Consider the following 17,437-nt stretch of genomic DNA (forward strand, 5'->3'; position numbering starts at 1 on the left):
TGTTAAAAGCAAATGGAAAAGAGCACTAGCAACCCAGGTTTTAACACAGGAATTCCTGTTATTTCCTGGGAATTTTGAGGGGTGTAGTTCATATATTTCCTTAAGAAATTAATATCCCTGGTCCAAAGCATTTACTGAATCAGTGATACTAAGGAAATGAAGATACTACTATTAGATGAAGTCCTGTAATCATCAGAATAACTTCAGCGGGATAAAGCCCAGACACAATTTTAGTTTTTTTTTCAGAAGAATGTGGTATCCACCACTTTCCCTTTGAGCTTACTTGATATCAGACCAAAAAGTCTTCGGATAAGGTTCTGTGTTTGAAAGTCCAGCTAGCATAGCAGTTACGCTTCTTTCACTCCATTCCACCACCATGTCTCAGATGCCACCTATAGAAGCAACCTTCAATGAGAGGAGTACTTAGTCCTTGGTCCCTTTCCTGAGGTCATCAGTAAAGGCACCAACTATACCACGTAATTTATCTCTATGGAAACGAGCGAGCTGGACTCACTGAACTCTTAAACATTGATTAGCCAGGGATTAGAAGAACTGTTTGCTCCTTCTCTGCAGCACCAGCTCTGAACCACAGACATTGAAACACCCAGCTACCCACAGCTCCTTTGGAGCACTGGTGTTCCCCTTTTCTGCTAGTCCAGTTAAAGAACAGCATGCACTGGCTACAGCACCTCCAGTGTAGCCCATCATCTTCGCCTTTTGTCTTCCCATCAGTGCAAAACTCCCTTAAAAACCATTAAGGATGATACTGAGGATTCTCCCACCTTCTAGGTAGGATCTGATAATGCAGGATTACTGCAGCAGCTCCAACACAAACATGTATCTCTTCCGGTCACCAACACTCAAAGTTTAGTCAGGGTCTGGAGAAGTTCATGTATAAACCCCTTCTACTCTCTACATTGCAAGTAACAGAACATAAGGCCTCAGGACTTCATCACAATACCTTTTATGAAAGCTGTGCATGCAGTGAACTTCTGCGCTGCTGCCAGTCCCCAAGTCATGGTGACAAATAACACATGGATCTAATCTTCCTCCTTCAAGCACAGAAAAATTTTTCTCAGTCTTAAATGACCTCAGCTCAGAATTGCTTTTGGCTAGGCAATCAAATTGTAATTAATAACATGAATGAATGATGAACATTGTGATTTATGTTTGTTGACCATATTATTTAGACCTGGATTATGCTGTTGAGGGACTAAATTTGTTCTATGCAAAATGTGTTAAAGGGATGGAAAATCTGTTATCTGAAGTAGCCTCATCTCCAGCTGTTGGTAGGTAGATCTGGGCACAATGGGGAAGGAGTTCATAAAAAATTTTTTTCATCTCAAATTCTGGGCTAAACTATGACTGCTACTCCTGCACAGGTGAGAGCAGACCAAAGCTACTTTGTTCTCCCTGAGGAGCTTTTGTTGCTGCTGGGACCGTTAGCACAAAGGAATGCCCTAACCATCTCTCTCTCCCAGGCATAGACTTGGGCTAGCTGTGGAAAGGCTAGTTTCGGTTTAGAAGCTTAAGGAACTAAAGCTTTTCAACAAACATATGAAGGACAAGAATGTATCAAATATGACAGAATATTAGTCTTTGATTCTCCCTGTATCATTTCCTTCTCCTATTCTCTGTCTGGCCTCAGAGACTAGACACAGCTGAGAGAAGTTATCTTTTTCCATAGCACAGTAGAGACTGGGCTAGGATTCAGACACATCCTCCTAATAGGAGAAATATTGTCTGTCAGTCCAATCTAAAACAACTGAGTAAATGAAAATCAACACCCTACAAGCAATGTTTTCTATGATAAGTGGGTTTATTTTAAAGCCCTGGCACAACAACAGCGGGCAGAACATTATCTACAAAGTTTGTTGGATTTCAGTGTTTGTTTCTCTCATTGAATGACTAGATTTTGGCTGCAGTATCCTTCTGGACATATTTCAAGACCTGTTTGTTTCCAGTCATTTTGGCCAATGGCTGTATAAACTCAAGGTCCCATGATTATGATTCATTTCTGTGTGAATAATTTTGGTTAACAGGTTTGATTATATCTCTGTGTGATTTTTATACTCTTCATATGTACACTGAATGCATTCGGAGCCAGGGCTGTGCTTACCCAAATACCTTCTTTTGTGCTAAAGAACCAAAAAGTACAGATGAACATTTTAATTTTTTCATATTTAATGTTAGGTTTCTTTTTAATGGGTATTATATTCTTGTTCAGTTATACAGTGTGGTTGTTTTATTTATGCATTTAAAATTTTTCCTTTTTTTTTTTTTTTTCCTAGAGAGAATTGATGCAAGCATGTATATAATTATAAAATCATAGAATCATGGAATGGTTTGAGTTGGAAGGGACTTTAAAGACCATATAGTTCCAACCCCCCTGCCATGGGCAGGGACACCTTCCACTAGACCAGGTTGCTAAAAGCCTCATCCAGCCTGGTCTTGAACAGCTCCGGGGATGGAGCATCCACAGCTTCTCTGGGCAACCTGTTCCAGTGTCTCACCACCCTCACAGTACAAAACTTGCTCCTAATATCCAGTCTAAATCTACCCTCTTTCAGCTTAAAGCCATTACCCCTCATCTGATCACTACACTCCCTGATACAGAGTGCCTCCCCATCTGTCCTGTAGGGCCCCTTTAAGTACTGGTAGGCTGCCATAAGGTCTCCCTGGAGCCTTCTCTTCTCTAGGCTGAACAACCTATTTCTTCATTTTGCCTTTGTGGGGTCTGGCATATTACATACTAAAATGTGATATGTTAACAAGTACCCAAAATTTAATCCATCCTCAAAACCATGCTACAATTACACAATACCTCAAAAGCACCCAAACACAAATTTTTTGCTTTGGGAATGCCTACCTAAACGATGAGGTAACCACACTTGAGCTTCTCTTCTCAGCCCTCTCAGAAAACACTGGGGTATAACTGGATCTTGCTCTTGAAATGCTTGTATGTACCCATGCCCTAACTTCCCACAGGAGCACTTTCTGGTTAGCCTGGAGTGGTGGGAAGGATTCACAGAGACAACAGCGTGGTCTCCCATCCTTGCAACAGACCGAGTTTAAAATGTCCTTCACAGGCCCCTGAGTCATGTCAGCTTTCAACAGCCAGCCCACAGGAGGAGCGTTAGCCTACTGCTGCTGCCTGCTGGTTCCCCTCTCTTGTAAAACTGTTTCAGGTTTTCAACATTACCTGTTAATGAGCATTTTGGAAATTTTTTTTTTTTTGGTCTTTGCCTCCCAGTAACTGATGTCCTTCACACCCAAGGTCTGGGCTCTGATGCAACTTGTAGCCATCCCACTCTTGGAAAGAGGAGAAAAAGCCAACAGCGTGTGCCTAGGAATGGGCATGTGTGCAGAAAACACCCACAGCCAGCCCAGCTGCTCTGGGAATTGGGGATGGGAGTGAAGGCAGTGGCTCTTTTTGTGTCAGCCGTGACTGACTTAGTGACCTACTGTGAAAATGAAAACCCTCTAGAGTCTTTCTGGCTGCTTGTATATCCCAGTTCCATTTTCTGTGGAGACAGAAATGACATTGCAATCAGATTCTTCTCCGGATGATTACCTTCCTTCCCCAATGCCCAATTGATTATGGAATAATTGTTAATTTCTGTGTAGAATGATTTCATTCTATCATGCAAGTTTCAGTCTTTGTAAGTAATAGTGCTTTGTAAGTAATACTACTAAACTAGAAAGAGCTGTTTGTCCAATCAGGGATTATATGAAGCACAAAAAAACACTACTGAGGAGACAGGTTCTAGTGATTTAAAGAAGACAGTGTTGGGGACATTATTTGAAAGCTTCTGAAAGTCACACCATGGGGCTGACAGGCCAGTTCAGAAGGGACATGAACACTTACAGGCTCTCCCATTCAAGAGATGGGGTTCAGTGATAAACACAGCAGCTCTTTCCAGGCAGACCTGCTAGGCTGCCTCAATGGCACCAAGGCTTGCCTGTGCTTTGATGGAGATAGTAAACAGCAAGTTGGAGCCAGGCACAAGTGGGTTTTCTATTTCAGCTCTTTTTAGTGTTTTATTTTCATCAGTTGTAGTGTACAACCGGAACATTAGTCTCATGAATACAAGGTTTTTGCAACTTCTGCTGGGCTACAGCTGGGCCTGTTGAGTTAACCTGGCCAGAAAAAAGGAGGAGGAGACTGATGCTCTAAAATCCAGGTAAAGCTGGAGCAGCCATGGCATTCAGCTCTCATGAGATGCGAGGACAGGCTGCTACATGAAAGGATTTATGTGGCTGGTTTTATCTGAGGAACTCAGGCACAGCTGGCCATGTCCCTTTCTGTCCAGATCTATTGTAATGCAGTCTTCAAATTAAGGCTGTAAAAAGAAAGTAATCTGCATGGAAGTTTTGGCTGACAGAAAAACTTAATGAAAAACCAGTATGGATTGGGGAGGACAGGAACTATGCATAGGAACAATATTTTTCAGTCAGATTTATTAATTTATAATATATGTTACCAGGCAAGAAGCAATTTACAAGCATCAGCAAGGGTTCAATTGCTCTTTTATATATTCCCCAAATACCTACTTAAAAAGAGGAACAGCCCTTTAATAGAGATAAGCATTACAATGTTTTAAGGATGCTTGAAGCTTTTAAAAGGTTGAACATTCAAAATTAAGACTCTAACACAAAATAATAAGATCTTTATTAACTACAGAAAATCACAGGAAGAACACCCAGCAGACTTTGATTTTTGCTCATGACTTCATTAGTCTTCACTCTTCTCCAACCGTACTATCCAAAGCAGGCTTTCTCTATACCAAGCCTGGGGAAACTATTCCAAAAGAGGGCAGGGTTTTCCTCTGCAGGGAAGACTTACATGTTGAAGAAGGGGAGTATGGGAGGGTTGTGGGGGTGTGTATGCATTTGTGAGCATGAGGAGGTAGATTTCCTCTGCACAGAAGAAAATATTGCTTATAGTTGGTGAGATTTACACCTGAGTTCAGATCTTCAGCCAGAATAAATACAGTTTTCCTAAGTCCTGCTTACCATAGACAGAGCCAGTTCCCATTCCCTTGGTTTGGCCCTAGTTCTAGAAAAAGAAAAAAATGAAAAGTATTGCAATCCCTCACCTGTGGCAAACCCCTTGAAGAAATTTATATAGACATGTGAGAGGCAGAACATCTCTGTTTCTACTGAAAAACTTAGAGCAATGCTCAAATTTTGATGAGGCAAAACTAGAGATGTAGCGAAAGACCTTGGCAGCTATTAGTCAAGTCTATAAAGTAGTAAATGGTGAGGGGAAAGTCCACAAAAGAGACAAGATGATGAGGTTAAAATGGGGAGAAAGAACTAGTTGCGTGACTGGGGATACAGGACTGGGGACATGGGGAGGACTGGGGGATGCCAGAGCAACGAGTCATTGCCAGTAACCGTGAAGGAAAGAAGAGAGAAGTCAGATATCAGGAAGGTATAGAAGAGAACTCAGGGGCTTGTCTTGTATTACATGTATAAATCTGGTCTTGAAAGAATGTAAAACAAAAAAGATACCTGTTTCCAAGCCAAATGTAAGTGAATGTCAGGGCCAGGAAGCAGGTGGCAGTTTACCTGTATTTTTCCTTCCCAAAACTACCAATAAGTGTTATTTTCAATTAAAACAGAAACATAAGGTTTTGCATGACTTTTCACAGCTCTGTAATACATACATGCTCTCCTCTTAAATGAACACATCCACCACTGTCCTGCTACAATGCTAAATTTGCCTGAAACACTCTTACGGTAGTTAATTGATAATTTGGATCTTGCTCCAGATACACTCCTTCTATGACAAGGGTCACATTCCTAATGGAAAAAGTACAGACAGGAAGGTAATAACATGATGTCAATGACGCAGTTGAATTTTACTTTTATTTTACAGGTTAGGGTTTACTCTAGCTAACAGGCCTCTTCTAGTCAAAACAAAACAAGAATGCTCCCTCTGCTCCTCAGGGAGAGTGTTAAAATTCATTATCTCAATGCATTCTAGCTGCCTGTGAATAAATATCCTTTCTCAATGCTTGCTTGTGATGGAAACTGTTTGTTGTGCTTTGCAGTTACAACTTCTGAACCTTCGTCTTCTTCCTGCTCTCTCCTTGGCTCTGATTTCTCTCCCATTCTCCTGTGAGACTTGCTTTTTCTCAAATGCAATCTTTCTCTTTCTTTTCTCTCCTTCATGCCTTCAGGTTGCTAAAAGGCAGGAAAAAAAAAATGGGGAATTAAAAGTTGCTCCCATACGAACAAAAAAATCTCATTATTATTCACTAGTAATGTGTAATAACATATTCCAGTCACCTACCTCAGCAACAGCAGCTTTAACATGATGGGCTCAAATTCAAGGCCCCAGTCAGTCACCCTAAAACTCAGCAAGAGGCAACATGCTTTTGATTATACTCTATATATGGTAGGAGGGTCACCTGCCCAGAGGGCTTGAAGGGGAGAGCAGACAGGAGAGAAATAGGGAGGGGGTCTGAGACTTCAGCCCAGACCCCATGTTTCTGTTCTTTCACATGATCCATCTTTATGTGCCTGAAGGCTGTTCAGTGCTAGCTGCAAAAATCTCACTGAAAACAAGTGCTGAAGGTCATGAAGTGTCCTCAAAGACACATTTATAAGAGAAAAGCAATATGCAGATTTGAATTGCACCCACTGAATGCAAAAAAAACCCCGCTCCATTTAGAGATAAAAGTTTAAGCCTACTCCCAAATTTCCTTTCAGATCTCTAACGGCTATCTCTCGGTTCTTTGAGATCTCAAGTCCTTCATGTCTTCCAGACTTCAATGGTGACTGAGAGAATGACAACAATTTGGTCTACCTGAAAGGTAGATTAAAATATGGCCCAGCACACCTCACTGTGGATTACAGAAGGGTACCAGAATCCATGTTTTTAACTGGAACTGCAGCCGTATTTAGTGCATTATGCTCACTATATCTGTCATACAATTACTAGACACTCACAAACTTTCTAGCCATAGGCACTTTTGAGAAATGATAAGCGATAAACCAGGCAGCCACTAGTGAGGTTTGGCAAATGAGGCAATGTGAAGCTCCAAATGAAATTAATTCTGAGTCGTTCCTAAAGGAGAAAAAGAAGATTAGACAATACCCTTAAAAACTTAACAATTGCATAACAGAGTTGTCATCACCATAATTCTGCATATTCTTAGAAGACTGGGCATGCAAGGACTATAATTGTGGGACTGATCATGTAATGATGCTGCTTATTGAAAAGAGATTATTTTTTCTCTCTTGTTGCTGCACGGAAGGTGTGCAAAGAGAGCTGAAAATTATTTCTCCATGCAAACTGTCAGTGTCAACAAACTGAAAAAAAAAGATACTTGCTTCTGTTACTATTTGGTGCTAATGTCAAGTGTTATTCAAGCACAGGTTTTCAATAGGGTGACCGAATTTGATAGTGTCCTTCTGATACTTAAAAGCGAGTTAGGGTTTATTACCCTTCCTTCCATTGTATGATACACCAGATACTGTGTACCATAATCATAAAAATTTGTTAAAGTGTCATAGATAAAAGGTTGTTATTGGCTACTTTGTCAACACAAACCATACAGAAAATGATCGTGCCTCAGGATAGAAAGATGGGGACAAGAGAAGAATGAAATGAGGGGAGAATCCCCTGCTGGCTGCTTGCCCTCACAGTGAAAATATGTTCAGCCACTTATAGCAATGGCTGAGGCTGCAGCTGTGTGGTGACATCACAGAAAGCAGATGGATGGAGTCCCAAGCCTCTCAAACACCACGATGTCTGTCAGTCTTACAGATAACACCATATATGGTTAAATCAGGTCAGCAGCAGTGAGAAAGAAAGCTGCATCTTATGGCAAAAGTGAAGCAAACCTGGTTTTATATTGTCATGTTTTATTGGCACAGCCTCAGAAACCTCTAAAAACATAGCCACAGCCAGTACGGTGCCTCATTTTGAAGATACACATTTTTTAATAAGTCTAGAGGGTAACACTACATCAAGAATTCTCATACTAGTGATACTACCACTTTAACTTTGTTTGTGCTACTGTAAGGACCACATCATTTGAGAAATTCTAATTCAAGTTTATTTCTGCTCTTCCCCTGGCAAAGCCACAGCAATTACACCAGGGATAAAGCTGGCACGCTTGTTGGTTGGTTGGTTGTTGTTTTTTTTCCTTCTGAAGTGATCTTAAGTTGGTTGTTACCTACCAAAGAAACTGAGCGTTTGCTTTTGACATGCAATTGCTTTTCAAAGGACTCTGCAAATTCCTGTATGGAGTTTGATCTTGTCTCTGGGCATGAGCTGTCTGCTGAAGGTGTTCTGCTTGCTTTCCTGTGGCAGTGGCATTTGGCATCTTGGTCTTCTTGAAATTCCTTGGAGCCCTTGAGATGGCCCGAAGATGAGCCTTTGGTAGAAGCATGAAGTTGTGTTGTATGGAGGGAGGAAAGCGTGGCCTGAAAAACAAGAGGTCTTTGTTGAGTATTGAATATTAAAGCGGAACACACAGGTCAGATTCCCTCTGACACAGAGTGCTCTCTGAACAATGGCGCAGAATGAAGGACCTTGCTCAGCCTCCTGTATTTTTCCTTGTACGTGCAGGAAAATCACACTGACAAGAACTTGTTTTCCAGGGGCAGCAGCAGAATTTCCTTTTATTCCTGTTTTTGAGTATCTGAGCTTTGGCACCCAAATGAGCATTTCAAATATAAAGTATGGGGCCTACTGACACTAAAAGGAACTGGGACCCTTCCTAACCTCAGAAACTCAGGCTTCACATCTGATGGCAGGTTCTAGGCACGACTCTCAGAAAGCAAAGCCCCAGCCTTCTGTGGACAGATGAGCCAGATACCGGGTTTGACCCACAGGTGCTCCAGGTCTTGTCAGATGTTTGAGTTCATTTGAGTGCAACAGGGACCATTTCTAGCCCAGTTGTGTCAAATTTGCAGCATGGCCTACATGCAGACAAGATGCTCTATTGTCCAGGTCTGAATTTTCTGATGGTTTCTTGGGCACATTTGTCCTGAACTGACAAGGGAGCACTTTCAGGCCGTGAAGAGACACATCCCTACCAGAGAAATGATAGGAAACAGGCTTCCTACAATCTTAGGGCTAAAGCGGGGAAGGAGTAGATAGTTGTTTAGTTTCTATGTGATTCAATTTTCCCAGGCCTGACATGCAGATAAAAGGTATTGATCTGTGTCACCTGTGTTTAATTGCATGTCTATAAAGGAGATTAAACTGATACAGAACTGCTGTCTCCTGTGGAGTCATGTATTGGTGGTTTTAGAAGCAGACAGACCTGTAGAAGAGATGGGTGAGAAGACCTGGACCACATAGCACCAGGCATACCCCAAATCCTGCCAGCTGTTGATGCTTTTTTCAGGGTGAGGGTCTGGACACGGGTGAGATGCAAGTGGTGAAAGTTGTGAGAGAGAGATGGGAAGTACAAAAAAAATGAGAACCCCCAGGTGTTACGTTAAGGCACTCCAAGCACTCAGCTGCTGCATACATGTTTGAATGCTTATATGTTTTGTACAAGACTGGTGCTAAGCCTTCAGCTACTGAGCAGCTCAGAGAAGCTCTGTTGGCGTCAAGGGAGCTGTGATTGTTTGTAACTGAAGGTCTATCCCATAGATCCTGAAGCGCTTTCTAAGAAAATCCACTCAGACTAGGGTTTCTTGGTGTTATTTTCTGGGTTTGTTTGTGTTTTTTTTTTTCTCTTTGTTTTCTTAACAAACAGCAGAAAGCTAAACCAACTTGGTATAGTGGCCACATGAATCTACAGAATTCAGACTGCAAGGGACCTGTAACATCTGTGTACATTTGCGTTTACTCTGGCCTAGATGCTATTATAAATGCATCAGCACAAGAGGGACCTGTGCAGCCTTTCTCTGCACAGTGAGGCTGTGCATCCACGTGGTTGTGAATACATCACATTACACAGGCTTGGTAAGAAGTACTAAATCACCAGTAAATCTATACCTGACAGCATTATGCATCTCCCAGCAAAATGCTGCAGATTCATATAGGTAGATTTGTCTCCCTCGTTACTAGTTGCCATATGCAGCTGTTGGCAGTAATTGAGAATACATTTTCTTGGGGCTGTGTATCCTGCTATTTACTAATCTATCATTTTCACAGGCATCTGAAACTCTTGGTTCTTTCGCATAAGTCTTATACCTGACAGAAGCACCTAATACCGAAGAGTTTCCAGATCCTACGGTTCTGGTTCAGGTTCATTTCCAGACATAAACTTCCTTCAGTAACTAGTATTATGGACTGCCTCTGAGAGTAGTGGTAATGATTTCTGCCATACTATTTTTACTTTGGTTTCAAACCAATCAATACAGCTGTCATTTCTGTAAGGTCATATTGTATTGCTATTTTAAAAAGCATCAAAGCAATCACATTTGTGCTTGAGGGACAAGAGTACACATGCCATGTCGAGCTCAACAAGCTAAATGTGCTCAGTGTGATTTTAATGGCAACAACATGTATCGTTTCCTGGAAATAAAAATTGTCTCACACAAAAAATCACTGGTGTTTGTTCTTAGAGGGTTTGGGAAAAAAAAACCAGGCCAGCTCAAACAGATGATGTTATTCTATTAATCCTGTTTTACAAAGTTTGTAGATGTTTTATTTTACTAAGACGTTGCTTTTTAATTTCCCTTCACAGACAGAATTATAGTTAAGCCCTTAACAAAGAGACTGCAGTTCACGTACTGACATGGCAGCAATAGTCCAGAAAAGGGATGGGCCTTCTTCTGATATGTGTATCTGCCTCAGTGGACTAAGGATAAAGCTGCACATACATATTACTGTGACTGTACCTCCTCTCACAATGCCTTTGCATGATACATACCAACACACCTAGAAGGACAGGACAGCATGCTCAGCATGTTAGCTCACACCTACAGAGGACAGGAGCCTGAACACAACTGCTCAAGCATGAACATTTTTAGACTTATAACTAATACCGTACATTAGTCTTCTTTTATTTAAGATTGATGCAGTGGTGAACTGAGTCATAAAATGAAGCTCAGCAATGAAGCAGATCTGGCACTGACTTTAGATAAAATCCACGTGGCTTTCTTCCTGTTCCTTAGATTCGATACATGCATTTAATATATGCCTTCGGTGCCAAATTCATTGCTTGTTAACATTGTAAATAAAAATGTCTGAAAACTGCTGTAATTTATGCTCCCTCTCCTGAAGTCTAAGCAGCTGTGGGCAACACAGATCGCCTCTGTACCTGCACACTCTGGTGTCCCCCCACTGCTGCTGCCTTCCCTTGCCACAGGTCTCTGAGCTCAGCCCCAATACCTGCTCCGGCCACAGCAGCTGCCTCTTGCCTACATCTGGTGCCTCTTTAGCAAACTCTTCTTGCTTGCTGGCTCCTAGGATCTGACCTTGAGTAGTTCTTAAACTGGAGGAGAAGTGGGGAGGAGGTGAACCAAGGGAAAAGGCATGGAAAAAAGGAACCATAAATGCTCCTCCAGATCAAAACAGGGAATTTTTGCTGGTGCTGGGAAAGCCAGAAGCACCAAGCCTGTTCTCAGGGGTTGTTTCTCACTCCCTTTAGTACTCCCCTTTTTCTGCTTGAGCCTTTGTGTAAAGGCCAGTCATGCTCAGTGAATGTATTCACACAGCAGCTAATCTTTTGCCAGTTGCCCATCTAAAAGACACAAAAAGTACACACAGAAAATACTTCACGAAATTGATGTCAATGTCATTTGCCTATGCTTTTCTCAGTTTCTGTTGGAGACAAGATAATTGCTTCCATCTTTTGGGCTTAATCTGAGGGCTTGCACAGCTGTCAGTAAGAAAGTTAATTTTCAGTGTGTCAGCATGAGTGTTCATTGTTTGCTGAAGTTCACACAATGACCCCAGTACTTCAGGGATGTTTTGGAACATCTGACATTCACATGCTGTCCCATAGCTTCCTTTCCTTCCAAGAAGCTTATAGCCAAGCATATATTCCTTCAAAATGTTTGGCCTAGGCTCCAACTGATCTGTAGTAACAATATTGTGGTAGATGTTGTCTGACTTTAATTTAAATTAAATGTTAGTAACTTCAACACCAGTTAGTTGTTCTGTTCCCACTCTCAGCGGTTTCTTAGCAGATTCTCTCCTGTGATCATCAATGTCTACCTAAAGGTAGACATTTTACAGCCTTACACTTATAAGGCTGTAAACCTCTTGTCAGTGCTCCTTTGCCTCTTATCTTTTCCCCAGAACAAAATGCCTGGGATGTAAGAGACTGTCCTAAACTAAAATGATGGAGGATAACTAGAATGTGTGAAGGAAAGTCATAGCAGGAGGCTTCAAAAAGGCTATCACAGTTAATGTGTCTAAAGTTTGCCAGGGGAACAAGTTGACTAAAGGAGATGAAAACAGATGACTTAGTTCTCCTCAGGCAGTTTTCACATTCAGTGTTGGCCCACAGCAACATATAAAACTCTGACAGTCTTCAGGGGAGTGGACTTGTAAGTTTTTAGCCTGTCTTGCCCATGACTCAGTGAAAGATGAACATAACTTTGTGTTCCCATCTGCAAAATGGGAGTGACAACAGCAAAAGCATTTTGCAAAGCTCATCTCAGTAATGTTTGTGAGGTATAATAAGATATTGCAAAAAAAAAAAAATTACAATTGTTGTGAGTTTGGGAATTGTTCTACAAAGCTTTATTCATATTTTATGGGGCTCTACCATGACAGGATGCCACAGGAGTTTACCATGGTGTTTGAGGTGAGAGCAGTGGCTTGAGTGTCTTTCTGCAGCACAGGAAAAACTACAAAGGCAAACATACCAATTTGGAGCTGAAAGTGATTTCCAGTCATACACAAAACCACCTTTTGTGCCATACTACTAGCACGTTTCTCTGTAATACCAAAATGCTCCTGGTGTAGATGCAGTTCATGGGGGCAAGACTGCACTACTGCTGATGCATCATAGACCAGCTCTGGATACAAGATGAAGTGTGCTGGCAGCACTGTTTTGGCAGTACCATTGTATCTGCACAAGGAACTTTTACTGACTTGATTTTCACCAGGACAGCAGTGTTATGTGCATTTACAACGCTGACATGGAAGAAAGGGTACACAGTGATCTGCTGGAGGTATTAACTTAGAGAGGAGATGCAGTCTGATCTCAGTTATTAATCTTCCTGATTAATAGCACTGTTCTGATAAAATTAAGGCAATATTTAACTAACACTGACAAGTGTTTTGAATCTTACAGTAATCATTAATAATAACTGTGTAAAAAACACACATCCAGCTGCAATAGCAAGAAATACCTTCCTTCTGGAGGTATTCCTAAGGAATTGTTAGTACCCATTTGTTTAACTTCTAGGTTTGCTTTAAGTGAAGATGTTTGAGTGCTCTTCACTACCAACTAGTCAGATGTGTCCAAATAAAAAAGTTTCATCTCAAAATTTATCCCTGAATCATAAATTTCCCAAATAAATCTTCCTTTCTTATTCCTCCAGTCAGTTTCTGGCACTGAGAAATAAAACAGCTGAAATTGATATACTACTGGAGCAAGACAAGTTTGTGTGGAGCATTTTTATAAAGGACAGACATAATTAAGTGTACAGGATAACTTTGGCTCATTGAACAGTAATGTCAAAAGTCACAGTCTTCTCTTTCTGTCAGCTAACTTAATCCAGGTTCTAGGTGTTGATTCAGGGATGCAACTATAGCAAAATATTTTAATAGTTATTAGCTAAGTATTTAAATAGCTTTTGAACAAACTGAATATGAGAACGTGCTTCAAATGAAATGTATGTGTACACACACAAATACACACACAAATACACAGAAAGATGTGTTCAGCAGCTTGCTGAATAGAAAGTGATTTAAAGTACATTCTTATACTTCAGTCTATACTGGGGCCTAAAGAAATCACATATGCGTAGATCTCTGAAAGACAAAATTAAAATTAAAATAGAGTAAAATTAATTTTAAAAAATCCACATTAACAAACATTTTGTTTTCAGGCATTCTGATGGAATTCATCAGCACAGCCGTAGCTCAGTCTGTCTTGCAATTTGTGACCAGGATGAAATATAATTGTAAATAACAAATGTGGCTGATCAGTTCAACACTAATGAATGAAGGTTACCTCTCCAACCAGTTCAAAGAGGGGGGGTGGTGGTTTTTGTCTGTTTTGTTTTTCTTAGCTAAATTTTTTTGAAAACAAAAAATCCCACAGCTCAGAACATGGCAGCTCCACTGGAGGAGAACTTGCAAGGGGAAAATAAAAAAAAATTGTAAAATATTAGATGTTTCTCCCCAAAAGAATAGCATTTGCTTTGCTGCAGCCATAATAATATAAAGACATATGTTAAAAAATATTTGTAAGGAAACATAGTATCTTTGGTAAACCAACTGATGTAGCTGTAAAAAAAAAAAAAAAAGAGACTGGTTTGGACCACATAAATATTTTTTTTTTTAGGCCTGAAATAAAAACAGCAGTCTTCAAGTAAAGAGCAGACTGGGAACAGCTGCTTTCAGTTTAACTACATTTTGATAACTGGTTAAACAGTTGAGAGCTGCTGTAAAAAACTGCCTCTGTGTGTGAACCCTGCCCCTTTCCCAACTATTTTGTTTGTTTAAGAATAAAGAACGTGCTTCTCCCTTAAGATTTTACTTCACAGTATAATAAGCTTTGTTATGTGTTGCATCCCTGTTTTCAGAGTCGGCTTAAATTAGAAGTTACACCTGCAAATAGATTGAAGTGTACAACTTCCTGGAGACAGTATAATTACAGAATTAGGTCCAAACCCTATGAATACATAGTTTTACACATAAGAACAGACTCATTAAAGACAATGTTTATGTATGCCAGTTGCCAAGATGTTTTGATCTCTGCCAGGTCATGCTTAGCAGACAGAACAACATCATAAAACATAGTTAGGCAGTTATTACACCCTTCTCCTTACATTTCTGGTCCTGTCTTGGAGTTTGCCAGTTTTCTTGTGTTCCAAAGGCACCGGAGGCCTGACCCTGGCAGGCAGCTAAGTTCAAAAGGCAACTAGCTGCTGCCAACAGGAACTGAACTGACTTGGCAAGGTGTACCATACACATCCTCATGCATCTCTAGGGCCATGCCTCTGAGGATGGCACTTAAATTTATACATAAACCACACACACATACAGAGAAACCTGCGAACAGCTCTTACCGGAAGGGAGGCTCTCCTTTCACTAAAGGGTCGTGTCTGACGTTTCTTGTGGCCTCTACCCTCTTTCTCATTCTCATCGATCAAGTTGTGGCCCCAGAAGCTGCTCATCCATTTTGCAAAGGAAATATCATCATCCTCTTCATATTCCATGTACAGATACTCCAAACTTGGGGGGTTCTCCCAACCAGACAAGTAAAAGCAAGGCCAAATGCCACCACCGAGCCAATAGCCTCACACTGTTCTGCCAACAAGAGGAAGCAGAGATGCAGTTTCAGTCACTCTTTCTGGTCTCCATCCCCCAAAACCCGTCCCACTACAGCCGTAGGCACTCTCTAAACATAAAGTCAATCCTTTCTCATCTCTTTTCAACAAGGTTTCTTTTAACCTTTCCATCACAGTGATGTCCAATATGACACTGCCGTGGGGAGCTGGTGGGAAGGGAAATGTGTTGGCTACTCCCTGTGTGTTGCTGTTGAGTGCACCAGCTGTCAATACCAATGGGCAATTTCCCATAGTTACATGCCTGGGAGCTGTGTACGTGAACCCAAAGTAGGCTTGTGATTTTGAGAAGCAGAATTGAAGTATTGACGGTGGTCAGAAACTGGCACAGCTGCTTGCAGAGGCCTAACTGGCTCTGCGGGAGGGGGGACAAATGTCCCGCACCATGCTGCCCTCCCTCCTGAGTCCTGTTGTCTCTATTCCTCCTTCAGTACTCAGGAAATGTGGTCTGCCTTGGTAGAAGAAAGCCCTCCCTGAAGAAACTGATTGTTAATTTTCAGGTTAAGACAGACGGCATGAACTTGCATCAGCTGCTTTTCACCAGAGTCATTCCATCTGCTATATTAGGGTTATGGGAGGCCCTGCCTCACCTGAAGGCACAGAGAGTAAAAATCCATCTGACTCTTCCTCACCAGCCCTGGGTCTAAGCCATATAGGCCCTGTCTATACCACAAAACAAAACAGGGCTGGGGACTGTTTTGTGGCTAGACTGGTCGCGTCTACCCCACATGGCGCTTGTGCTGTGGGTCTCTTCTAGGCTCTGTGTACTGCACTGTGGCTGTAATACTTGGTTGTAAATTTTGTGTCTTTGTTATTTCAAAATATTTGATACAACATGAAAGCTCTGTTGTGGCCCATAAAACTGTTGTTTGTACAGTATGAAACTGGGAGATGTGTTACATGCCTTGGGACATGGCAGAGGGACAAGGAGGAGGGCTTTGAGGCTGTAGACCCTGTTGGGATAGTGTTAGAAGACTGCACAGGAGGAAGAGACCCAAATCTAACTTCTCGTGGGAAGCAGTTCTTGGTGTGTGCTAGGTAGCTAGGTGTTGTCCTGGTGCCTAGGCATTGCTGCGGAGATGCTAGTTGGCCTTGGCCAGAAGTATGCCAAAAAGCGCTGGCAATTTAGCATTACAGGGAAGCAGTGGTCCGGCTTTAAACGTTGTTCCTTGTCCCCAACCTATTTAGCAATACAGCTGTAGTAACAAAACTCCAGTTCCATTCATGTGGGTGTAGGTGTGAGGTTCAAGTACAACACTCTGATGGAGGACCCTTCATTCTGAATAACAGGGGTGAAGGGACCAATTGGTCATGGGTACCTCTGTGCTGGAGTTTTACCTTGTCCAGGGCAGATGAGACCATAATTAGCATAAGGACCTGGAGTACATGAGTGTGCAGATGCCATATCCTCAAATGTTGCGTATCAGAGCTGGGAGACACAATCAAATCTGCAGCAGGCAGCTCTCTTGGCAGAGGCGCAGATGGACAGGAGTGAGAGGAATATCTGCAAGACAATACAGTAAAAAGATACCTGAAGCAATAAAAAGGATGTGTAGGCTGATTCTCCAGGTGAGGAAGAACACTCCTGGCCATAATCTGTCAGCCTAAATTTGATTTATGTCCTCGAGGCTACTAATCTGTACAGGCAAGATACATCTGAAGGCCTATACTAGCTCATAGGAAGCATCACACAGGTTGAATTTAGGCTGTCCCAGAAGAAAGCTATCAGCGTGTTGATACACATTTTCCACTGTATAGTTCCTTTCTTCTTTTCTGACATGCAAAACAGAAGTGCAGCCTATTGTGTGGAGTAGGAAATGCTTCTGCCGTGCTGAGACAGGTGACAGGGAAATGTGAGAGAGAGGCTGTCCCAGAGCTTTGGCAAAATATGTTTATGTAATTAGTAATAATCCATAAATTAAGGGAGAGACAGCTAAAGTTGTTTATTAGCAGGCACCAACATATATGGATTCATAGTACAGCAGGA

The 17,437-nt window shown here is 41.6% G+C and overlaps 1 protein-coding gene across 1 annotated transcript; it reads right to left on the reverse strand.

The window, feature by feature from the left end:
• Nucleotides 1-5,850: 5,850 nt before the first annotated feature.
• On the reverse strand, nucleotides 5,851-15,412 carry LNP1 (leukemia NUP98 fusion partner 1). Its single transcript, XM_010073030.1, has 3 exons — nucleotides 15,172-15,412; nucleotides 8,197-8,442; nucleotides 5,851-6,192 (listed from the first exon to the last, which is right to left on the reverse strand). The coding sequence occupies exons 1-3, from the start codon at nucleotides 15,319-15,321 to the stop codon at nucleotides 5,989-5,991; spliced, it is 600 nt and encodes a 199-aa protein (XP_010071332.1). The 5' UTR covers nucleotides 15,322-15,412; the 3' UTR covers nucleotides 5,851-5,988.
• Between the last annotated feature and the right edge of the window lie 2,025 nt (nucleotides 15,413-17,437).

This window comes from Pterocles gutturalis, unplaced genomic scaffold, assembly GCF_000699245.1.
Source record: "Pterocles gutturalis isolate BGI_N339 unplaced genomic scaffold, ASM69924v1 scaffold51392, whole genome shotgun sequence".
Lineage (NCBI taxonomy): Eukaryota > Metazoa > Chordata > Aves > Pterocliformes > Pteroclidae > Pterocles > Pterocles gutturalis.

Coding starts and splice junctions, on each gene's coding strand:
- LNP1 (XM_010073030.1), bottom strand. CDS start 15,321: ATGGAATATGAAGAGGATGATGATATTTCCTTTGCAAAATGGATGAGC. Junction 8,443..15,171: donor AAAGGAGAGCCTCCCTTCCG/GTAAGAGCTGTT, acceptor CTTGTTTTTCAG/GCCACGCTTTCCTCCCTCCA. Junction 6,193..8,196: donor GCAAACGCTCAGTTTCTTTG/GTAGGTAACAAC, acceptor CCTGCCTTTTAG/CAACCTGAAGGCATGAAGGA.